Below are 24692 nucleotides of genomic sequence, written 5' to 3'. Positions count from 1 at the left end.
CTTAACTACAGGACAAGAAATGCACTCCTACAGAGGAATGTCGAAAGAAATGGTTAAAAGTGGGGAAACACCCCATTTCCTTTGCACTTAGATGGCAGCCAGAATGCACAAGGATTTCTGAAGCGTTGTGTCTGTGAGGGCCAAAAGCAAGCTATGAAAATGGGTGAAACAAAAGGGATGAGGGGGAAAGCTGGCAGGCGAGGACACTAGGGCCTGCTTCAGTTCTTCATGTTTGTGTTTCTGTTGTGTTTTCTAAGTGCTGTTAGCCACTTGGAGCACTTCAGCTGAAAAGCCTGGATATAATTAAATTCAATAATGAACAGAGAGTAGGGAGAATTGAGTATATTGCCCTTTAACTCGTCTCTTTTCCTAGTCATCACCTGCCCTGTTTACTAAATGCCTCACAGCTGCTACTGCCTTCCCCACTTAAAGCTGGGCCCTGAACCTTCAGGTTGTATGTAATAATGTGGGGAGTTTGGTTGCCATGGAGACAGAGGGACAGGAAAGGTGTCTCTGAGCCTACCTGGCTCAGTGTGGATGCAGACCTGCTAGGAGGCAGATGCTGCTGATTTATCTCCTGCTGTGGGCGGCAAACAACCCACTTCTGAATTAACTGTGGTGGATGTTGACAGAACAAACCTGTGACCACAGGAAAAAGTACTGAGAGCAGTATGCAAAGGAAAAGGGACCATGGCCATTTAAAACCAACTAGCCCACAAAGGTGTGGCAAGCGCCTAGGAGGTAAGCTTTGGGAGGTAAAGAGGGCTGTGAATTTGAATGTTTGGAATTCCAGACAGACAAAATTCAAAACTTTTGGGTTTTTAAACGCTTTCAGCTTAAGGAAGGAAAGCTATATAGGTTTGTCAGAAACGGAAGAGCTACTTCTTCCCTCATGGCAGAAAGAAGCAACCAATTCCCTCATGTTTGCTATTCGCTGGTCAGCTGATACCCAGATTATTTTGGTCTGAGACAGATTTACAAACTAGGCCATCAATTGAGATACAAAATGTTGATGCTGCTGCTGCTTCGCCATTGTTTCAGGCTTTATAGCTAATTGTAACAAGAGTCCTATGTCAATACATGTAACTAACGACTGTGAAACGAATACAGATAACTTTCAACTTCTGTTTATTTTAGTTATGCGACCGCAGCTTTGCATGTGTGATCGTGGGAAATAAATAAATGAAGAGCGGAGAAACCCACTCTCTATTTATTTATTTATCTCTCTTCTCCCCCAACATCTGGCAGTGCTGCAATCGGAAGCTTACCTAGTTTTGGAAATGTGGCACAATGGCCTTGGGACCCTTTCAAGAGCCCTCATGCCTCCTTCCCTCCAACTTGCAGGGGTTGGGGAGCAGTCTTGGGGCTTCCTGGCTTTACACAATTTTGCTTATACACTCAATAACCCCCACAAAAGATGTGAGTTAATTGTATATATCTACGTTTGTATCTTGGGTTGTGTATCGCTAAGTTAGAGCCATTGAAATGAAAGAACCTTAGTTATGTCTGTTAACTTCAATGGGTAGAGAAATTTGATTCTGTTGTGGGGTGTCATAAAATTTATACACCACTTGGATCGTAAAAAACAAACAAACCCCGAAGTGCCTCTGTGGAGTTTTGCTACATGCCTCAAGCCTTCCAGAGGGGAAATAAGTATAGTTCTTTCTGTTTTTCCCTTTCTTCCATGTTTTTAAGTCGGGTATAGCTAGACAGAGTTTACAGTGATCAAGTACAAAAAGTGTAGTATTAGCAAAAGTATGTAAATGAATGGATAAGTTTATCTTACTATACAGTGTTTTTGTAAGGGGGGAAAATGGTCATTTGTGTCTGCCAGTAACAGGTAGGCACACGTGTTGGTCTGCCATAGTCGAAACAAAATAAAAAAAATCCTTCCAGTAGAACCTTAAGAGACCAGCTAAGTTTGTTATTGGCATGAGCTCATTGTGTGCATGCACACTTCTTCTGAAGACAATCTGAAGAAGTGTGCATGCACACAAAAGCTCATACCAATAACAAACTTAGTTGGTGTCTAAGGTGCTACTGGAAAGAATTTTTTTTATTTTGTTTTGGCTGCCAGTAGGCAGCAATATGGGATGCGGGTGGTGCTGTGGGTTAAACCACAGAGCCTAGGACTTGCCGATCAGAAGGTCGGCGGTTCGAATCCCCGCAACAGAGTGAGCTCCTGTTGCTCGGTCCCTGCTCCTGCCAACCCAGCAGTTTGAAAGCACGTCAAAGTGCAAGTAGATAAATAGGTACCACTCCTGCGGGAAGGTAAACAGCGTTTCCGTGCGCTGCTCTGGTTCACCAGAAGTGGCTTAGTCATGCTGGCCACATGACCTGGAAGCTGTCTGCGAACAAACGCCAGCTCCCTTGGCCAATAAAGTGAGATGAGTGCCGCAACCCCAGAGTCGGTCATGACTGGACCTAATGGTCAGGGGTCCCTTTACCTTTAGGCAGCAATATGCACTGTACAAGGTCAACAGAGGTTGGAGCCATCATGAAGCAGGCTAGAAGAGCAAGGAAGCAGGCAGGTGGCCCAGAGAGTCTCCCCATGATCATGATCATCACCACCACCTGCCTACCCATTTGCATGCATACACAACAGAATAAGGCAAGGCAAGTAACTGGGTGGGTCAGATTTCTGGACAAAATGTAGCAGAGAGTTGTGGTAGTGGAGTCAATGAGATGTGGGGTTGGCAGAGTTAGCAAGCAACGTGAGGAGTCGAAGCCTGTAGTAATAAATATATTTATTTAAGCAAGTGGAGGGTTCTAGATTTGTTTTGAAGTTTGCAAAGTCACAGAAGACATCAAATCAACACAACTCCCGGAGCTTACTTACAATACTCGACAACTCATTTTGATATTACGGTTTTGCGCAACGCATATATACACAAACTGGAAAGAGAAATTTGCTCTACAACACGGAATAAATTTAGCCTCTGCTACCAAAAGCACACAGTGCTTAATATGATCTATTCTTAGGAAGATTAAACAACACTGATGTAAAGATCATAAGTGATTTACAAACCATTCTTCAAAGAAATGAATCAATATGAAATCTTTTCAGTATTACAAAGCCAGAGGCTTAACATTTTCACCAAAAATGCAAGTTGAAAATGTTTAAGTACATTTTGAGAGGAATAAGGTACTGCAGTGATTACTTTGAGATAGTCACAATTACTCTTTCTAAAAAAGAATACGGCCTAGGCTCTGTATATGTTGTGACTCCATATGACTGCAAGGAGTGCAAAAAGGGGCATTGATTGGATAATTCAGCAGTATGAGAATCTCAGCTTTTTCAAAGTAATAATAATAAGAGTAGGTTACTAATCCATATGGCTGTGAATGTATGTTTGAAAGTTTGCAGGTGAGATTTCAGCAGTCACCGGGGCAGTTTAATAAGATTTCCATTGGCTAGCGATATGGCAGCAGTGCCTTGCGCAACTCTTTGGCTTTCTAAATGGCAGGCAAAACCAGAAAAAAGTATGCAGTACAGTGCAAATCACAGAACTATGCAAATTTACTTAGGTGGCAGGCTTTTCCTTTTCTTGGCACAGAATGTGGAACGTATACACAGCTCTGATGACGGCCGAATGCAATGCTCTGAATTCTACCAGAGGATATTCTAAGGCATCCTATTCAAAACTAATACAACATAACCATTCTGGTAGTAATGACCTATCAAATCCCATGGCATTCTGGGTCAGCTATAGGTGGTGGAAGTGATGTGCTTGAGCAGAGTTAACACAAATAGCTCTTCCCAGCATCTGTCTGCCATATTTTTGTGAGCCAATGTAATTGTTGCCTGTGGACTATTTTGCACAGAATGAACTGTGTAAATGTGGAAAATACATGTGCAAACAACTTTGGTTGCTAAGGAGACAAGATTCAAAGTACAGTCAATGGTAACCGCCCCCCCTTTATTTTTTACAATGGGATGTCTAACAAAGTCCTTTAACTGCAAAGCAAGTAAGTGGCTTTAAAGAATACTGTGGTGTTTCTGAAGGACTTGATATACTATTACTTTCGGCAATCCCAGTGCAGGGCCTTATTTCTGTTAAGTAAGCAGAACTGGCCACACTGGAGACTGTATAGTTATCAATCGATACTGACTGATATAAGTAAAACTGAGCTGTCCATAGATCACAGCCTCACAGCGCCCATTTACATTACCAACTTAATACCGGCTTTATACCAATGCCACTATATGATTTCCCTGCAAATTTTAAGTGGGTGATATTGTTGAAAATTATGTGTTAATTCCCACTTCCCTCACAGAGCTAGTTCCCTGGGGAAAAGGAATGGCTATTAGTTTACAAGTCTATGTGATACACCCAATGTGATCTGATCTTAAAAAGAACACAAAACCAATATTGTGTGAACTGACCCTCACATCCAATTTGTGGCATTACCAAAGATGTTTATCAATAGGCATATGCTGCTGGTGGGACCTTGAGAATGGAATATATGGGCTTATAACATGTTACCCTCACAACTTGTGAGATAGCTTAAGCTGAGAAATGGCCTAGATCATAGTTTTAAGCCTGGTTTGGATATTTTATGGTTCTTCAACAGGGGGATCCGATGGCAGGCAGTTCTGACAGCATCCCCAGAAATTAGGTTTACATCCTGATAATAGGGATGTGATAGTGACGGTCATCTTCAGTCAGAAGAAAGACTTCTGGCCAGTCCCTCTGATACACGTCTGTGTAGCTTTCTTGGGAAACGGCTGAATTAAACTTGCACAACCTGTAAACGGTTATCTTGACTTCAAGAGAATGCCCAAGGAGAAACATTTCAACCTGTTAAGCAGAAAAGAATGAGAATTACACACTAGCAAGCCATAATAAATTGAGTTTGTCGAGTGTGAACATGACATTGATTTGGAGTCATGTCAGCAATTAAAAGATGTAACTCAGACATTTAAAGGCAGTGAAGAAAAATACCATATAAAAACAAGTGGGAACCAATGAATAGAAGTTTCATGATGAGTGACCCCAAGCCTATATTTTTTGTTCTATTTGTGACATGTAGGGTGGCATTCTATATCTGGAATATCTACTAAAACTCATGAAACTGACTGATATACCTCTGGAAATTTAAATCTGATGTGAGAAAAAACGTGTATGTGAATAAGCATTGTGAGAAGGTTTGGTGAGATTCCACTCGGGTCGTAAATTGCTGTTTTATTGAAGTAGCTCTAACTGTCTCTGGACTTCATTTAAAAATGCTGCTATATTCTTGTATTTCCTTGCAAGGGATGATTTAAACTGTTAATTTATGGTTTTCTAACTCTCTTGTTAGCTTCTGTATGCTTTCCTGCGGAAAAGATGGAGATATATGTTTCAAATAACTAACACGAGTAGAATTCAATTTCTTAAGAAAGAAAATGAGCTCCTTCATTTTAGAAAACAGTTACTAATCCAGGTGACAAATAAGATAGGCTTGAAAGTGCATGGGGGATGTCTTGTGAAATCTCAGATAAAATAAATATGGCCAAATAAGGTTTTCACTGCTCAGGAGATCAAGCTTCAGGGCCCATGTATTTATTGTCCCTTCCTTGTGACTAGTAGAGATAGAGAAAGCAGAAGCATAATTCAGGTTGCCTCTTGAAGAAAAAATCTGTTTGTTTGTTTTTTTACTGCACACAGTTTGCCCTATTATTTGTTTTCTTGATGTAGACAAAGATGCATTAACCTCATGAACCCATCCAAGTACTGCCATATTTGAAGCTTTTCTTGAATGCTACAGAATCGTTGTATTTCGTTTTTGCGCGTTGAGATCCCCCAGGCCACCCCAATAACTCACACTTCACACATCAATTTTTGTTTAAGGTTTTTGGCATGAATTTGGCCACAACTTTATTTAAATACACACACGTGAGTGGTTGCTTAGGCATTGGTTACGACTATCTGTCCTTGCCACAGGGACAGAACTGACTTCCGGATTCCAGCGGAAGCCCTTACCCCAGGGACAGAACTGGCTTCCAGATTCCAGCAGAAGCCAGTCAGGGGGACAGGACTGACTTCCGGATTCCAGCGGAAGCCGGTCAGGGAGAACCAGATTGGGGAGAAATGAAGCTGGATATCAGTCCCTCATCTCTCACCCTCATGCCCCCTGGGGCTTGCACAGCCCAAGTCCGATGCCAGGGACTAGGATGAAAGGGATGGCAAGCCCCTGGATTCCTTTAACGGAATTCCCTTGCAGCACCACCATTGGAGGGGTAGGCACTTACCCCTCTACCAACCAATTTTAACCAATGCCTAACCGCCAACCTTACAAATTGTGACAATTTGCTACACAGTAGGCAAAAACCAAATGGCAACAGCCAATCAGCCAAATGGACAAAATTCCTACCAGGCCCCTGCCCCAAGGCAGACGACCCCATGACAGGCATAGCAAGGTCAGAGGACAACGAACCCCCCTTTTCAGGGAGGGTGGGTGGGTGATCCGGTGCACGCAGCCCAAGAGAAGGCCCCAGGCTGCGAGCCCTGTATTTAAGACCTCTGACCCCTCCCACACTTTAGCAACATAACATTCTCTCCAGCAACACTCCTTGCCCATTCACAGCATGCGGCCAATTTGCCCAACAACAGTGGGGTGGCCTTTTTGGCCCCCACCGCAACACATGCTCTCTGTTATGGAGAACACGCTTTCCAGCTCATATTTACCTGATCGAGGCCTCTTCTCTCCCCTAAGGCGTTCAGATGATTCATCATGTAGCTCAAAGGGTCCAAGGAGGTATCGCGTACAAAAAGCTGGTTAAAAAAACTTGGGATGCACTCTTGCTTGTTGTTCAAGCATTCGTAGGCTTCTATTATTTGGTAGAGCATGATGAATTTTATGGCCTCGTACAGTTTGTGCTCCATACTTTCATCAGCAAAAAGGGCGTTGCACAAGTTCCCTCTTTCATATGGGTCTTTAATACTACTGACTTCCATCCACTATAATGCATGGAACAACAAAAAGCAGAAGATGTGAGGGCAAAAAGTTAGCTTGAGGAATAAAACAGTTAAATAGCAAGTAGCAGTTTTATTTTTAGCTGAAGTATTTAATATTGTATATACTAACAGCAAACTCAAGTTCTCTGAATTCTGGTCCAAAATGGCACTAAGAGTAGGAGTAAGGAACCAGCAAGCTGAGTGAAGCCCAAGGACAGCAGAATACCAAAACAAGAACATACTATCAAGGTGGCAAAAAAGTAAATAAATCCCAAAATGGCCCAGCGAGGACTGAGCATGCTCAGTGGTCATGGAATGCCAACTGGCTGCAGAAGTAAAGAGAAGAAAATTGTGGGGAGAAGGAATGAAATGAAATACCATGAAATAGAAGTGCTGATTGGCAGGAACACTGTAAATATTTTGTACCTTGCAAGATTTTGTTACAGGCAGTGGCGTAGCGTGGGGGGTGCAGGGGGGGCCGGCCGCACCGGGCGCAACATCTGGGGTTAGGGTTAGGGGGCGCAAATCCACAGGTTAGGGGGTGCAAATTACTTGCCTTGCCCCAGGTGCTGACAACCCACGCTACGCCACTGGTTACAGGTCCCACTTGCACACAGATAATGATGATTCACAGATGTAAAAGGTAGCTTGAAACACCTGTGGTTCAGCCACTCAGATCTCAGCCATTCACTGCTCTGAGTAGTTGTCCTTAAAGGTGAGTTATCAAGCTTTAAAAACAAACGGTACCCTTTGAGACAAGCCTTTATTTGATGCACTTAATCTCTCGCTTTTTAAAACCACATCGGTTCAATAAATTTGCACATCACTGAAAACTCAATGTGGTGCCTTTTTGAGATTCTATGGTTCTGTAAAAAAGGTGTGAACGTTTTCTTCAGTAACTGTGAAGTAATAAGAATAACTCCACTCCACTCCCCATCCCATCAAAAAGTGTATTTTAATTCTATTTTGCAAGCCTGTAATATTAAATGTCTCCTGCCAACCTAGCAGTTCGAAAGCACGTCAAAGTGCAAGTAGATAAATAGGTACCGCTCCGGCGGGAAGGTAAACGGCGTTTCCGTGTGCTGCTCTGGTTCGCCAGAAGCGGCTTAGTCATGCTGGCCACATAACCCGGAAGCTGTATGCCGGCTCCCTTGGCCTGTAAAGCGAGATGAGCGCTGCAACCCCAGAGTCGGCCACGACTGGACCTAATGGTCAGGGGTCCCTTTACCTTTAATATTAAATGTACCTTCTCCAATTAAGATTACTCTCACTAATTAGTTGACTAGAGCTTCTGTTAACTGATCTACAGATTAAACTAATTGAATGTTCTGCCTCCTTGCACCTCAATTGTCTCCTTCCCATTTCGTCAGTGGTAGGACATCTGCTTTGAATGATGATTCCAGGTTCAATCCCAATCATCTCCAGTTCTCGCTTAGAGAAAACCCTGTTTGATATCCTGGATAGCTGCTGCCAGTCAGTGTAAACAATACTGGGTGGGTTTCATAGACCAGTGGGCTGATATGGCAGCTTGCTATGTAAGGTTGTGGCCCTAATAATTTCATCCATAGCACAACGATAGTTTATAGTGACAATGGGCAATCCACCCACCCTGCTAATACCTTCCCACTCACCTGACTTCTCAACGTTTCAATACATCTGCGCAATTTCCCCAATGTATTGGAGCCCGTGTACTGTTCTGAGCCAAAACTATATTGCTGGATCCAGTTGCAGCCTTGCGAATAAAGAAGTTTTTCCGGGAGCTGAAAGAGAAGAGAGCGCAACCAGTGGAGGAGTTCAGTGGGAATTTTAGGATTTCTGTCTGAATGAAAGCATGGTGCATTGGGTACAGTGTCAGATTGGGACCCGGGAGACACGGGGTTGAAATCGGCAATAATGCTCACTAGTTGATTTCAGCCTGACCTACCTCACAGGATTGTTGTGAGGATAAAACAGAAAGGGGAAGAACTATGTATACTACATTAATATTAATAATAATAATAATAATATATGTATACACACACACACACGCAGTGGTACCTCGGGTTACATACGCTTCAGGTTACATATGCTTCAGGTTAGACTCCGCTAACCCAGAAATAATACCTTGGGTTAAGAACTTTGCTTCAGGATGAAAACAGAAATTATGAGGCGGCGGTGCAGCAGCAGCAGCAGGAGGCCCCATTAGCTAAAGTGGTGCTTCAGGTTAAGAACAGTTTCAGGTTAAGAACGGACCTCCGGAACGAATAAAGTACTTAACCCGAGGTACCACTTTGTGTGTGTCCATCTGACTGGGTTTCCCAAGCCACTATGGGCGGCTCTCAACAGAATATTATAAACACAATAAAACACCATACATTAAAAACTTCCCTTAACAGGGCTGCCTTCAAATGTCTTCTAAAAGTCAGATAGTTGTTTATTTCCTGGGCATTTGATGGGATAGCGTTCCACAGGGCAGGCGCCACTACCGAGTTCTCTGTAACCTCACTTCTCAAAGTGAGGGAACCGCCAGAAGGCCCTCGGAGTTAGACCTTAGCATCCAGGCTGAATGACGGGGGTTGAGATGCTCCTTCAGGTATACTTGAGCTGAGGCCGTTTAGGGCTTAGAAAGTCAGCACCAACACTTTGAATTGTGCTTGGAAATGTACTAATATACTAGAAAATCATTCACTTTGCATATAATCATTTGTTTCAGGACGTACCTTTAGGACATCTGTTGTCTTTGTCCACGATGGAAGAGGAATACCTTGGCTGAAAATCTGGAACAACACAGCTCTCAGCACACAGTAGTTATCTCCCCTGACCTCCCGTACATATTTCACATGGTGTCTCCAAAACAACTCTTCATAGGCCTTAAAAGAAAAAGAGAGAAAATACCAAATTAACAAGGAATGCTATTTCCTGAATTTTGGATGGGGACAAATGATTGGCTGGAGCAGTTGATCGAGGACCATTCTAAAGGAGACCATCACAAGCAGCTCTACCACGAGGTAAGGTCAGGGGCTCAATTTTGGGTATCAGCAAGAGCAGCCGAATGGGTGGCAGTCAGAGCTGACCACTGGAATGCAACCCACGGGGAGAAATTCCTCCAATTCAATTCTCAATTAAGCAAATGGGAGCTGCGCAGCAGCACAGTTGTTATCTCACACAAGACCACCACATTTTCGGTGAATCTTGTGAAGGAGAGCTTCCCAATGGATTGTGCACCATGTTAATTAGTGGGGGTGGGGGGAAAAGCACACCTTATCAAATTTTCTAATACCTGAATGGCCAAGATTCCAGACACTGAGAACGTTTCATTTTCCTTCTCCTGTGTTCTGTCTCCTTCACTGCAATGCGATATATGGGAACTAACCATTAGACAGCCGTGTTCACCTCGGGGATACCAATTATTCAGGGACTGAACAAAGTACAGTGATCCCTTGGTTCTCAAACTTAATCTGTTCTGGAAGTCTGTTCCAAAACCAAAGCGTTCCAAAACCAAGGCGCGCTTTCCCATAGAAAGTAATGCAAAACGGATTAATCTGTTCCAGACTTTTTTTTAAAAAAACCTAAAATAGCAATTTAATATGAATTTTACTATCTAATGAGACCATTGATCCATAAAATGAAAGCAATAATCAATGTACTGTACTATAAAATAAATAAGACAGTATTGTAGGAGATAAAAAAATATATATTATTTTTCCTTACTTGCACTGATGATAGTCATTGTTTGGATGGGGGGCTTTTATCCATTTCCGCAGTCACACAATCAAATCGATCAGTAGCTGAACTGGGTTCCACACAGTCACAAAAACAAATTAACCGAAAAAGTTTCCAAAACAAAAATGCAAAATAAATAGTAAAAACAAAAGTGCCAAACTTAATCTGTTCCGGATGTCTGTTTGACTTCTGAAAAGTTTGAAAGCCAAGGCGCAGTTTCTGATTGGTGCAGGCGCCCCAAAAAACAATAGCCGAAAGCCGCACTGGATGTTCAGCTTCCCCAAAACATTTGAAAACCGGAACACTTACTTCTGGGTTTTTGGTGTTTGAGAACCAAGGTACCACTGTAGCACCTTGAAGCCTAATTTGAATATATCCTAGCCTTGGGCAACAAACCTCTTTATGTGCTACAGGTGAAGCAGGCAGGCAGGAAGCAAGGCAAGGCCATAAACCAGTAGAAAGCTAGCTAGTAACAACAACAGCAAAAATCACATGTTTTGGAAGCTTTTAAAGTTGGAGTTCTGCTTTATTATAAACCTATGTACTACTAGATGAAGCATCCCTTTTTTTTTTGAGGTGGAGACCTTGTCATGGATAGTGCATTATGATCTATTTTGCGTCTTTGCTCCCCTTTGAAAATGGCTGTAAGGAATGAAGTGGAATTACGTTGCGAAGGGATGTGCTCAATGTTATTGCTTAATCTATGCATTCAAGGGAGACACTGTAGTGCAGTTTGCATCTTTCATGCAGTCTTTGAAAGTCTGTTGATGTGGGAGAGGGCTGAGCTGGATTTTGAACTTTGGTTTCGTAGGAGAACAAGCTGCAACAAGTCGTATGTTTGCACAGTCTTTGCTCCCCTCTCCTCCTCTGCATCTGAGGGGGGAGGACTGAAAGCATCACCTTTTGACCAAATCCCAGTTTCTAGTTATGTGGGAACCTGTGATTTAGTCTACCTGGTTCATTAACAAATCTGAAACCAGTATGACCCTGGTTCCTTTGAACTAAGCACGGTTTCTCAAATGTGGATGTAACAGAACGCCATCTTTTATTCAAAAGTGGAAGGTTTCGATCTCCTCCTCCAAGCAAGGGGTGCAGGCATGAGTCAACTTGTTCTTTTAAAACTAAGCCATTTATTACAATTGCATCGAACCACACTCACTGTGTCCTGAATTTGCATGCCAACTTTGTGATATTTCAAATTTCAAGGCAGATACTGCATTGCAGTATATTACCCCAAGGATGGCCTCCCCACATATGAACTGATCCAGACCCAGCGATCATATTCTGAGGCCCTTCTTTGTGTGCCTCCTCCATGAGAAGTCTGTAGGGTGGCAACATGAGACTGGGCCTTTTCTGTGGCGGCTCCCCTCTTGTGGAATGAGCTCCCCAGGAAGGCTCATCTGGCATCTTTGTTACATATCTTAAGGCACCAGGTGAAAACATTTCCTCTTTTCCCAGAGCTTTGGCTAAATAAATAACCTGTGGCCTTTTAAACTGGGGGGTATTGCTTCATTTCTTATTAAGTTACATATTTTTGTGTCTTTACACTGTAAATTGCCTTGTCATCCTCGAATGAAAGGCCGGTATATACGGAAAACTTAATAAACAGATGATAATTTCCTCCCTGCTTTGAAAATGGCACAAGGGTCGGTCATGCTGAAATTGTAATTTGCAGCAGGGAATTGTGTTCTGTATGCAGGTGCCCAAACTCATCTTGCTATCTCGGGCATTTAGCAGAGATTCTGTGTTAAAAATATACAAAACCGAAGGCCAAACAAGCAAGCTGAATTTTGCTCAGCCATCCATGCAGTGTGTCCATTTCCGTATTAGTAACTCACCCCTCTCATTCTTAGTCTTACCTTTCTCATGTGTTTGGCCTGCTCTGTTTCTTCTTTCCATTCTTTTGCACAGTAGCCAAGCAAATCAGCTTCAGCCGAAACACCTTGGTTATCTATGTATAAGCGCAGGTATCAGTTAATAAAATGAATCTGTTTAAGATTATATGAATTTTTCCCCCAAAAAACAACATTAACACAGTACTGCATATATTACTTGTGAATTTTCTCTGCAGGTATCTGCTCCACCTGGAAGCCAAACAGCAAGAACAGTAGTCAGAAAGTCTGCATCAAGTAAGCACTGTTTAATAATAATAATAATAATAATTTATACTGTTGGAAGCTGGTGAGCAGGAGGTTTGTGAATGACTGAAGGAAGCACTTCATTGTGTAACACAAAAACAAATATAGTTCGCTACTACAAGATATGGTAAATGGCCACTAGCTTAGATGGCCCTTCAGAAAGGATTAGGAAAAATTAAAGCGCTATAAAGAAGTATTTGCCCTGATGGCAAAATGGAGTCTCCATGTGGAATTTCCTGCTACTGCTATTCAGGCTGCCCAATGCTCTCTATTTCAAATTTCCAGGCTGTGAGGACCATTGTTTATGTACCCAAAATGGCAGCACTGGCTCAATAGAGGTTGGGGCGAGAGGAATTTTGATATTTGCAGAAGTACTGTACTTTTCCATGTATAAGACTAGGCTTTTTTCTTTAAAAATTACACTAAAAGGTGGAGGTCATCTTATACATGGGTAGTGCATAGGGTGGATGTTTGATTGGTTGCTGCTGTGACTATTGGGCGTGTTATTGGTTGATGCGTCAATGGCTGGTGTTGATTTGCTGATGCTGTGGCAATTGGGAGGGCGATTGACAGATTCTACCAGCGAGGGGACAGACAAGAGGAAGTGCCCTGCATGTGGGTGAGCAATTTTAGGCAATTCCCCCTAAAAAAATCTCAACAACCCTGGGTAATCCCCCCCAAAATCTCAACAACTCTGTGCCCTCTCCCCCCACTTTCTTAAATTTTAGTCCCCCAAAACAGGGGGCGTCTTATACATGGGGGCGTCTAATACACTGAAAACGGTATTTTAAAAATGGAGGGAAAGCTGAGAGGGAAATCAAATGGAGCAGAATAGCTGGACTGCTGAACAGCATCAATCCACACTACAATGTTGGTCCATCTTGTACCTCTGAATACCAAACCTTGGAAGCTGGCAGAGATACCTGGTTCCCTGCTCTTAGACTAGAAGGACTCATGATCTGTTTTAGCAAGGCTGTTACTTGGTTCTAATGCTGGGCTGGAAAAACCTACTTATGCAGCCCTCCGCGTCATCTGAATCTCTGGACACTGCACACCCAACTTCTAGCTTTCCAGACTGCTCCAATTGGTAATTGTCTCCTCTGTGTGTGTTTATATGTGCATGTAGGGGGCAGCTGCATTGCATGGGGTTGTCTAGATCAGGGATGTCCAACTTCCAAAAGACTGCGGTCTACTCCCACTAAAAAAACAACAGGCAGCGATCTACCCATTGTATTAACCAAAGTTGTTGAGTTTATTTTGGGGGGAAAGAGCTGGGTTGTGGGGGTTTTTTTGCAGGGGTGTGTGTGTAATCAATAAGGATCATGACCAGGGATGCCCCGCGATCGACCGGTAGATCGCGATCAACCTGTTGGACATCCCTGGTCTAAATAATACTCGGGTGCCATCCCACTCTACAATTCCATGGTTCTATGCATGTGCACACATGAGAGAAAAGGGATGGGGTAGGATGACACAGAGGAAAACTATGCAATCCTGCAAACTCTGCCCACCATAATATCTGGCTGCACTGACCATTGACTGTGCTTTCCCTCCCACCCATTGACTTTAACCATGGGCCAGTGGCACTTCAGAGGAATAATTACTCCATCAAACCTACCATTTTAGCAAATGAGCAATATATGTATAGAGTTGCCTGCAACACCACAGAGCAGTGGCAAGAAGAGTCATGGTTAATTCAAACTGTCCCTTTACAGCTTGCAACATGTAGGGGTGATTGACAGCTCTGATCTAAGAGGGTACATCATTCTATCCTAAAAACAGAAAAAAAGAATTATTATTAACCTTCATTGTTTTTATATATTGCCAAAGTAATTCTTCTTAAATGTTAGTGTCAGGGCTGCTTCCCGATCCTAGCTCACAGAGGATCACGCTAGCCAGCGTTCACTTTATAAAAGTCTTTATTGAGTTACAGTTTCCATTTCCAAGCTGCAGCGTGCAGCCCTACGTCTTAGAAGCTAGACCGGCGAAGCTCCGTCTGAGTCCCCGCCTCCTGTACACCAACTTAATACCCTAGCCTTACTCCACCTTTTCCGCCTGACCGTTCTTCTCTGGGTCCCTCTGCCCCCCGTGGTCTCTTCCTTCCTGGACTCTTCTGACGCTGACTCCCCGGACCCTTCTGTCTCCTTGTGGCGGGCTTTAGGACCTGGCTCCCTTTCCGGGCTGCTTACTGCGCCGCCTTCCTGTGCATTTGAACTTGGCGCGCGCGCCCAACCTTCCACTTTCCGCTTGACCGTTTCTTCGCTCCCCGATGGAGGTGTGGCCACTCCTGACTCATACCCTCCCCCCTGCGGCGAGCCGCTGGAACTCGACACCGGGCGCCCTTCCTCTCCACTGCGCTCTGCTGGGGACGCTGGCCCCGATTTCCAACTGCTGCTCTCTGAACCCCCTCTGGTCCCTTCTTCCTGGGGTGTCTCCCTAGGCTCCCCCCTTGCTTTGGCCACTGGCGCTCCTTTCTGTGAATCTTCCGATTCACTGGAAAGACTCGGAGATCTCGGGTCGTCGTCATCACTCATCTTTTCTTCGGACTCCTCCCCCTCGCTCTCTGTTTCCTCCCTTGCCCTCGCCTCTGAACCCCTGACAGTTAGGTTTATTAATTTCTCAGCACTACAGTGGTACCTTTTTTTGAGTCTGGGATGCGTTCCAGAGCCCCGGACGCTCAACGAAGCGCCGCTCTGCGCACACACGCAGAGCGATTTAGCGCTTCTGTGCATGCGTGAGCTGCAAACCCGGAAGTAACCCGTTCCAGTGCTTTCGGGTTTGCTGCGGACGTTCACCGAAATGGACGGTCGATGGGGCGGACGTTCGCGGAGGTATTACTGTATTATCAATGTGACGATACAACCGTTTCAGAGTCCCCTACCATAGAACAGCATACCCTCACTTCTTCCTAGAAAGCACACAACGGACCCCCCCTGCCCCGTCCCACCATATTAATGACACATTCGTAACTAACGAAACATCAGGCAGTCAGGAAAACAGAAGCAGTATTTACAGATCAGGGACCCTGTTCAGATTTTCCCAGTCCCCCCTTTTTTAAAAAAGAAAAATGGTGCAAAGGAAATCTTTTGTTTTACTGTTGGCAGTTCATGCCATTTTGTAAACAAAAAGTGGAAAAAAGAAGCCTGTACAGTGGAACCTCGGGTTAAGTACTTAATTCGTTCTGGAGGTCCGTTCTTAACCTGAAACTGTTCTTAACCTGAAGCACCACTTTAGCTAATGGGGCCTCCTGCTGCTGCCGTGCCGCCGGAGCATGATTTCTGTTCTCATCCTGAAGCAAAGTTCTTAAACCGAGGTACTATTTCTGGGTTAGCGGAGTTTGTAACCTGAAGCGTATGTAACCTGAAGCATATGTAACCCAAGGTACCACTGTACTTGCAACTGAGAAGTCACGAAACTGAAATAAGTCAACCAGCGAAAAGACACCACAAGGTTGAGAAACGGCTCTCTCGGAAGGTGGTAGACTCTCCTTCCTTGAAGGTTTTAAAGCAGTGGTTGGATGGTCATCTGTTACGGATGCTTTAACGGAGATTCCTGTATTTGCAGGGGGTTGCACTTAGATGACCTTTGGGTTCCCCTCCAATCCTACAGTTCTGATTCTGTGAACCATTCTGCGATGTAGCAAGCCTAGTGTCGGCCTCATTTTCGAAAAGGACTTCCTTAGCTCTGTTTTTCTCAGATCTCACATTTTAGGTCTCCCCATGTGACCACCATCAGGCATTTCAGCTGAAAGGTCAAATTGGAGACAGTTGCTAGTGTGGAATGTTTAAAGCAGGGGTGTCAAACTCAAATTCATCGGGGGCCGCATCAGCAGTTTGGTCACCCTCAAAGGGCCGGTTGTATCTGTAGGACTATGTGTCCACTCTTTATTATCATAAATTATTGTCACTGCATTCAATTATTAGTGTTTTTTGTAATAATGTAATAACTAGCTCTGAAAGCAGAAACATAGTCAGAATAATGGCAAGTAGATATTCAAATGTACAATTATTGTACAATTTATTGAAAAATGATTTTTGGTAACAGACAGTAATTTTTTTTTAAACATACAAATATTGCCAAACACTGTTTATTACACATATGGCAAACACAAGGCATTAACTTTTTTTAACTTTTCTGACTAGATGGCTGACATCGTTTTCCTGAGGTCAGTCCATTGATGTCTGGCGTTAGGTCTTGTGCTGTAGCAATCCGCAAAACAGCATGGAGGTTATCATCAAGCTTCCCCTGGGGCGCGGGTTTTGCTTTCGTGCTCTCTTTATTTATTTTTTTGCAGCAGCGACCTTGCTCAGCCAGCACCCGTCGCGCGTGGGTTTCTTGGAGGGGGGCGCACACAAAGTGACCCGCGTGGCTTTCCGAGCCAACCCTCCTCCAGCCCACCTTAACAAGGGCCTAGGCTTGCTAACTTTGTGGCTAGACCTCGGTGTTTGTACACACTGCAGAAAATGTGCAGGACTTTAAAGGTGCAGTGACCCTCCCGCATCCAGCCTGCCTTTCTGGGAGTAGAGAAGGAGGGGGAGGCGGCGGGCGAGTCACCCGTGCAAGAGGGAAGAGCGAGCGATGGCCCGGGATCAGGCCTTTCCGATCAGGGCCAAAGGTGAACTGAGGGAGGGAGAGAGAGAAGGATCCCTAGCCTCGTGCGCAGCGGCGGCTCTTACGTGCGCGGACCCCGCGATGGCGCAGCCGGTGTCGTGTGCTTTGCTCCGTCCAAGCGGGCAAAGCGAGGGTGGAGAGCCGGGAAGCAGTCCGCATTTCCCAGAAGCAAGCGCCGCAATGGGTACTGCGAGCCAGACAGGCCTTGACAGCGGAGGCCGGGCTCGATTCGGGGCTTGGCGAGGAGGAGAGGGAGAAACCCGAAAGGGCACCGCGCGGCTGGGTTGGGTTGCAAATCAAGCGCGTGAAAGTGTTGCTTTTTGCAGAGCCGGACAGGCGCGGAAGGAGCGTCCCTGCCTTTGTCATTGATAAAAGGGCTTGCGGGGGAAGGGGGGCGGCCCTTACGGACACCAGGAATTGCTGGCTACACGGGCCACATGACGAGGTCTGGCGGGCCGGATTCGGCCCACGGGCCTTGTGTTTGACACCCGTGGTTTAAAGGCTGCGAGAAGCTCGTTTGGTCGCTTGCCCTGCCTCCCATCACTTCCAGGTAACTCAAAATCAGAAAGGAAGCTCATCATCATCTCTAAACTTTTCATTCTAGCCCCTGTGCCCTTCCATTTCCTGAGAAATGACCTCCGGCTTTAAGACAGGCACCCTAAAAAAAATCGAGGGGTTACTTTAAATAACCATGTTTTCCCTCAATAAGTTTACTTTGCTGCTGGCATCAGTGCAGAAGGTCAGTTTGTACCTGATAGAAGAAATACCTACATTTACCTCTGTACTGCTCGATGCAAATGCCTGTCTTGATTGCTAATGTTCCAAAAAGCAACATCATTGATAAAGGTAAAGGTAAAGGTACTCCTGCCCGTACGGGCCAGTCTTGACAGACTCTAGGGTTGTGCGCTCATCTCACTCTAGAGGCCGGGAGCCAGCGCTGTCCGCAGACACTTCCAGGTCACGTGGCCAGCGTGACGAAGCTGCTCTGGTGAGCCAGCGCAGCACACGGAAACACCGTTTACCTTCCTGCTAGTAAGCAGTCGCTATTTATCTACTTGCACCCGGGGGTGCTTTCAAACTGCTAGGTTGGCAGGCGCTGGGACCGAGCAACGGGAGCGCACCCCGCCACGGGGATTCGAACCGCCGACCATGCGATTGGCAAGTCCTAGGCGCTGAGGTTTTACCCACAGCGCCACCTGCGTCATTGATACATCATTGATAGCTGTCTGCTTATAAAACAGTTGTCTAAATATAGGGCGACAAAAGCACACCTTGCCAAAAGAAGCCTTAGTTTCTTTATGCAAAGTTTTGCCATTGGTTCATCTAGCTCATTACACGGATGGACCGCAGCTCTCTAGGGTTTCAGACATTTGAATGCAAGGCATGTGCTCTTCCAAAGAGATACGGCATTTCCCTCGCCTCATTAACTTGGCAAAGGCAGAAGTAAATCATTCAAATCAGGGCGTCTTTATTGATGCAGTCCTGGTGCATTAATGGTGGACTCATACTGGACTGTCCACACATCCATTCTGCTTTATTAGTTGTCCTGCGACGCTTCCCCAATGTTACCACTTGATTTCTGTCTGGATGGGGGTGCTCTTTCACTGCAGCGCAGTGAAAGCAGGACAAAACCCAAGCAAAACACCAGAACGTTTGTCGTATGAGAAGTCCCCAGGGATTCAGTAGGGCATGCACTGATTGGAAATGAAGTAGTATGCCCATTCCAAAATTTTTGAAGGCTCAAATAGCAGGATCATGTATAATGACTCCAACATCATCACGAACATAAATCACTATGTGTGTAGAATAGAAAGGATGTCTGGGGAGTCCCTAAATTTCAAACTGTGTGTAACATGTAAAGGTAAAGGGACCCCTGACCACTAGGTCCAGTCATGGCTGACTCTGGGGTTGCAGTGCTCACCTCGCTTTATTGGCCGAGGGAGCTGGCATACAGCTTCCGGGTCATGTGGCCAGGATGACTAAGCCGCTTCTGGCGAACCAGAGTAGCGCACGGAAACGCCGTTTACCTTCCCATCAGAGTGGTACCTATTTATCTACTTGCACTTTGACGTGCTTTCAAACTGCTAGGTTGGCAGGAGCAGGGACCGAGTAATGGGAGCTCACCCCGTTGCGGGGATTCGAACCGCCGACCTTCTGATCGGCAAGTCCTAGGCTCTGTGGTTTAACCTACAGCGCCACCTGCATCCCTTATGTGTAACGGGTAGAGGTTGATAAATCAGGTTAAAAATATATGCATTGCCTTTTAGGCTTTCAGAAGAGGCCTTATCTTTGAGCTGTGGTGGGGAGCAGGGGCACTAACTTGAAAAAAAATATTGGTACATAGTAGATCACAAGACATGGTGTGCACACACACCATCTGAATGTCAATGCCAATCAACCTTGGGGGGGCACAGCTCCCTCAAATATTTTATTGGTGGTGAGTGAAGAGACCATGGCTTCTAGGAGTTGGTTCTTGTAGGGGGGGGGACCTGTGGCCCTCCATATGCTGTTGGACTCCAACTCATATCAGCCCCAACTAACACAATAGCCAGGTATTATGGGAGCTGTTGTCCAATCACAATGGGAGTGCCGCAGGTTCCCTTTCTCTGTCTTTGAGGGAAATGCACAGGACTGAGGTGCTTTAGGTACACCTGTCAGAAAGGGAGTGGTCTAGAAAGCCTGGACTTTGGATTCTGATATTTCATCGGGAGGAACAGAAACTACAAAAGCCTGCCTATTTTGACTGAGCATTTGCATGCCACACCCAAGCTCACTTCTTTTCTTTAAAGGCTTCTATAAGGTGCCCACTAAAAGTCTGTTAAAAATCCTGCAGCTGTTTAATATTAGGGGTTCGGTATCCCCACACTTCTTGCCCCTGAGGCTGATTTCAAACTTGCAATATTCTGTAGCTCTTCTTCAATTGCAATTCCTGTGTGGAATGTCCCTGTGCCAGAAGCGTCTACAGTGGTACCTCGGGTTAAGAACTTAATTCGTTCTTGAGGTCTGTTCTTAGCCTGAAACTGTTCTTAACCTGAAGCACCCCTTTAGCTAATGGGGCCTCCCGCTGCCGCTGTGCCGCCGCTGCACGATTTCTGTTCTCATCCTGAAGCAAAGTTCTTAACCCGAGGTAATATTTCTGGGTTAGCAGAGTCTGTAACCTGAAGCATCTGTTTTATTTTAAGGTGTTTTGTTAAACAAACAACCTTAACCTTATTTTGGAAACTCTGAGTTCTTCCACTGTGTGACAGCAGCATAACACAGAACTGATAGTATCGAGGCACAGTTCTGCAGAATCTCTCTGGGGAAATAGTTGTTGTGACAGAGGTCATGCTTTTTATATAGAAGGTCCCAGATCAATACTCAGCTAAAGGATCGGGTGCAGGGTTCAGACCTGAAAGGTACCTTGGAAAGCCACTGCCAGAGTAGACAGCCCAGGCATTGGCAATGGTATAAAGTACAGTGGTACCTCGGGTTAAGTACTTAATTCGTTCCGGAGGTCCATACTTAACCTGAAACTGTTCTTAACCTGAAGCACCACTTTAGCTAATTTAACTTGTGTGCATTCAGCTTTACACACTTGATAATTTTTTTTTAAAAAAAAAATTAAAGTGGTGAGGTTCTGTGAAAAATGATGTTGGCAATCCCACCAGCCACTGAACCCAATAGGTTTTGACTATAAACAATATTGGCTTAAGGCACTATCCCTGGAACGTAACTCCCACATAAGTTGCGGGCTTATTGTATACAGTGGTACCTCAGGTTAAGTACTTAATTCGTTCCGGAAGTCTGTACTTAACCTGAAACTCTTCTTAACCTGAAGCACCACTTTAGCTAATGGGGCCTCCTGCTGCTGCTGCCATGCCGCTGCCGTGCGATTTCTGTTCTCATCCTCAAGCAAAGTTCTTAACCCGAGGTAATATTTCTAAGTTAGCGGAGTCTGTAACCTGAAGCGTATGTAACCTGAAGCATATGTAACCCGAGGTATCACTGTACTAATGGCAAACTCAATTATCCAAGTGTGGATCCTCATGTAGTCAAAATCCTGCTAGCCACACACAAGAGGGAAGTTTCAGGCAGGTTTGCGGGAACCTTCAAGGTTTCTAGGCATACTAAAAACTTTGATGGAAAAAGTACCTGTCAGGGGTTTAGGAGCAGAGGCACGGGCAAGGGAGGAAACAGAGAGCGAAGGGGAGGAGGCAGAAGAAAAGATGAGTGATGACGACGACCCGAGATCTCCTAGTCTTTCCAGTGAATCAGAGGATTCACAGAAAGGAGCACCAGTGGCCAGGGCAAGGGGGGAGTCTAGGGGGGCACCCCAGGAAGATAGAGCCAGAGGGGACTCAGGGGGGAGCAGCTGGAAATCGGGACCAGCGTCACCGCCAGGAAGCAGGGAAGAGGAAGGGAGCCAGGGGGGAAGCGCTGGCAGCTCACCACAGGAGGGAGGGCATGAGTCAGGAGTGGCCACACCTCCATCGGGGAGCGAAGAAATGGTTAAGAGGAAAGTGGAAGGTTGGGCGCGCGCGCCAAGTTCAAATGCAGAGGAAGGCGGCGCAGTAAGCAGCCCCGAAAGGGAACCAGGTCCTAAAGCCCGGCGCAAGGAGGCAGGAGGGTCCGGGTCAGCGTCAGAAGAATCCCGGAAGGAAGAAGCCCCGGGGGGTAGAGGGACCCAGAGGAGGACAGTCAGGCGGAAAAGGTGGAGCAAGGCTAGGATATTAAGTTGGTGCACACGGGGCGGAGACTCAGACGGAGCTTCGCCGATCTAGCTACTAGACGTAGAGTTGCGCGCAGCAGCGTGAGAATGGAAACTGTAATTCAATAAAGACTTTTACTTAATGATCGCTGGCTAGCGTGATCCTCTGTGAGCTAGGATCTTCAAGCAGCTCTGACAGTAAGCTCCGTCTCCCGATTGTGGGCATCTACAGCCTCGAGGAGGGGAGAGAAACAGGTGCCTACTAGCGAGCTCACGAACGGCAGACGACATGACGGCTGAGCAGCAGATAGAGGAACTCAGAAAAGCAGTGGCACAACTGAATGCCGAGGCTCTCGCATCCAGGAAGAGAGAGGAGGAGGCAGCTGCCGCCTGCAGGGATCTCCAGGTCAGGTTAGACGTGCTGACAAAGCAGACACCCCGGCAGGAGGGAATTGGGTTGGCGAGACGGACAGGCGGGCTGGTCTCTCACTTCGATGGGAACCTGCAACAGTATCCCAACTTTAGAGCCGACGTACTGTGCGCACTGCAACTGCTGCATAAAGACTTTAGAGATGAGCAAGAGAGAGTGGGATTCATCATGTCCCATTTGCATGGGGATGCTAAAGCATGGCTACGCAATTTATGGAGAGATAAGGATCCGGCGCTCCAGAATGCAGATGCCTTTATTAAAGCGATGGATGGGTGTTTTTTATCAAGTATTGACGTGGATCTTGCACGGAAGGAGGTGCATGGGCTGAGACAAGGGAGGGCCAGCGTCAGGCAGTATCATGCCCGCTTTTTCGCCTTGGTCAGTGCCCTGGAATGGGACAGAGATTCGGCTCCTGTAAGAGACCTCTTTTGGGAGGGGCTGCACAACTCGATTAAAGATGAGATCGCGAGGGGGGAGAGACCCCGAACCACCCAGGAGGTCGTTCAGAGGGCACTGGCAGTGGGGGTGAGGCTGGAAGAACGTCCGTGGAGCAGGGACGAAGGGCGTGGAGGGCGCGAACCAGCCAGGGACCCCTCCTTCCTTCCCAGAGAAGCAGCGCAGGCGCAATCCACGCCTCCGCCAGGAGGAGGAGCCGAACCTATGGAGGTTGGAGGTGCAAGGGCTCAGTCAGCGACCAGAGCCCTAGCACCGGCAGCAGTGAAAGCGAAGCCTCCTAGAGGGAACAGGAAGTGTTACGTCTGTGAGGAGCCAGGGCATATGGCAAAAGAGTGTCCCCAGAGGCTCCACAAGCTTACTGCAGCCTCGGCAATGGTGACTGCAGCAACGCAGCAAGGGGGACCACAGCAGGGAAACGACGCAGTCTGGCTGGAGGAAGAGGCCCTGGGGCCCAGCCAGACGTGTTAGTGACGCAGTCCCCAGAGGTTTTACAGCCCGTGAACCCCCTCCCGCCCAAACCAGTGGTGAGGCTCACCGCATCTCTCCAGCTGCCCAATGGAATCACCACTGACGTGCCCATCACAGTTGACTCGGGCAGCAACGCGGACTTTATAGGGCAGGACTTTGTCGACAAGCACGCTATACAGTTGCTGCCGGCCACACTGCCCCTGCAGGTTGTCACGGTGGATGGCAGGGAGTTGCTAGGGGGGCAAGTGGTGAAGCAGACGCCGCCCATGGCGATGCGACTTGGAAATCACAAAGAAATCATCAGCTTCAATGTCACTCAACTATCGGATACGCCCATTGTATTGGGAATGAGTTGGCTAGACAAGCACAGCCCAACGCTGGCTTGGTACCAGAGGCAGCTGATCTTCGGCTCTTCCTTTTGTGCTGAACACTGCATCGTGCCCCGGCAGGAAGGAGAGGAAGAGGAGTCACAGCTGCTGCTAGGCACGCTGCAAGCGATTCCCCACAAGTACGCAGAATTTTTGGAAGTTTTCTGCGAGAAGGAGGCAGACAGGCTACCCCCTCACAGACCATATGACTGCAAGATTGACCTGCTGCCGGGGGTGGCGCTGCCTAAGGGGAAACTGTATTCCATGTCAGAGGACGAGCTGCAGGAACTCAAACAGTTCATAGATCATAATTTGGAGCGCGGTTTCATCCGAGAGTCCAAGGCAGCGGGGGGCAGTCCAGTATTCTTTGTTAAAAAGCGAGACACGCCCCAAAAAAGACTGGTCGTGGACTATCGCATTTTAAACAATGGGACCAAGCCGTCGGACTTCCCCATGCCCCGAATCGACGACCTCCTGGCGAAGGTGCGGAAGGGGAAAGTGTTCACCAAGTTAGACCTGCGAGGGGCGTACAACCTCATTCGTATGCGGGAGGGAGATGAGTGGAAGACGGCCATGTTCACGCCACTGGGTACCTACGAATACAGAGTTATGCCCTTTGGATTGCAAAATGGCTCCCACGTTTTTCAAGCTTTCATGCATCACGTGTTGGCGGGACTTCTCTACAAGACGTGCGTCTGTTTCTTAGATGACATCCTGATCTTTTCGGAATCGCAGCAGGAGCATGACAGACACGTCAAGGAAGTGCTGACCAGACTAAAGCAACATAGGCTCTACGCCAAGCTGGAGAAGTGCCAATTTGACGTGACGGAGGTGGATTTTCTGGGCTACAAGTTGTCTGACAAGGGGCTCGCCATGGACAGCGCCAAG

The 24692-nt window shown here is 46.3% G+C and overlaps 2 protein-coding genes across 5 annotated transcripts in view; one reads left to right on the top strand and one right to left on the bottom strand.

Annotated features, from left to right (window-relative positions):
* Window positions 1–2730: 2730 nt before the first annotated feature.
* The window catches only part of OTULINL (OTU deubiquitinase with linear linkage specificity like), a 33727-nt gene continuing 11765 nt past the window's right edge, over window positions 2731–24692 (bottom strand). For all 3 annotated transcript variants that reach the window (XM_083519646.1, XM_083519645.1, XM_083519647.1), the window contains exons 2-8: window positions 14400–14553; window positions 12696–12727; window positions 12503–12594; window positions 9641–9790; window positions 8573–8701; window positions 6672–6944; window positions 2731–4802 (exon numbers count right to left, since the gene is read on the bottom strand). In XM_083519646.1, the coding sequence (XP_083375772.1) occupies window positions 4623–4802; window positions 6672–6944; window positions 8573–8701; window positions 9641–9790; window positions 12503–12594; window positions 12696–12727; window positions 14400–14506 (963 nt within the window). In that variant the 5' untranslated portion in view covers window positions 14507–14553 and the 3' untranslated portion in view covers window positions 2731–4622. The remainder of the gene's footprint in view (window positions 4803–6671; window positions 6945–8572; window positions 8702–9640; window positions 9791–12502; window positions 12595–12695; window positions 12728–14399; window positions 14554–24692) is intronic.
* Window positions 9790–24692, top strand: part of LOC310714376 (uncharacterized protein) — a 61669-nt gene continuing 46766 nt past the window's right edge. The window contains exons 1-2 of one of the 2 annotated variants that reach the window (XR_014529652.1): window positions 9790–9928; window positions 12715–12772. Coding sequence is in view for 1 of the 2 variants with exons in the window: in XM_083519814.1 (XP_083375940.1) it covers window positions 9830–9928; window positions 12715–12772 (157 nt within the window). In the remaining variant the exon portion in view is untranslated. The remainder of the gene's footprint in view (window positions 9929–12714; window positions 12773–24692) is intronic. The other variant, XM_083519814.1, reaches the window with a different exon arrangement.

The sequence above is a fragment of the Podarcis liolepis genome, assembly GCF_965112155.1.
Source record: "Podarcis liolepis genome assembly, chromosome: 8".
NCBI classification, from domain to species: Eukaryota; Metazoa; Chordata; class Lepidosauria; order Squamata; family Lacertidae; genus Podarcis; species Podarcis liolepis.
This window is presented reverse-complemented; position numbering and strand designations above follow the sequence as displayed.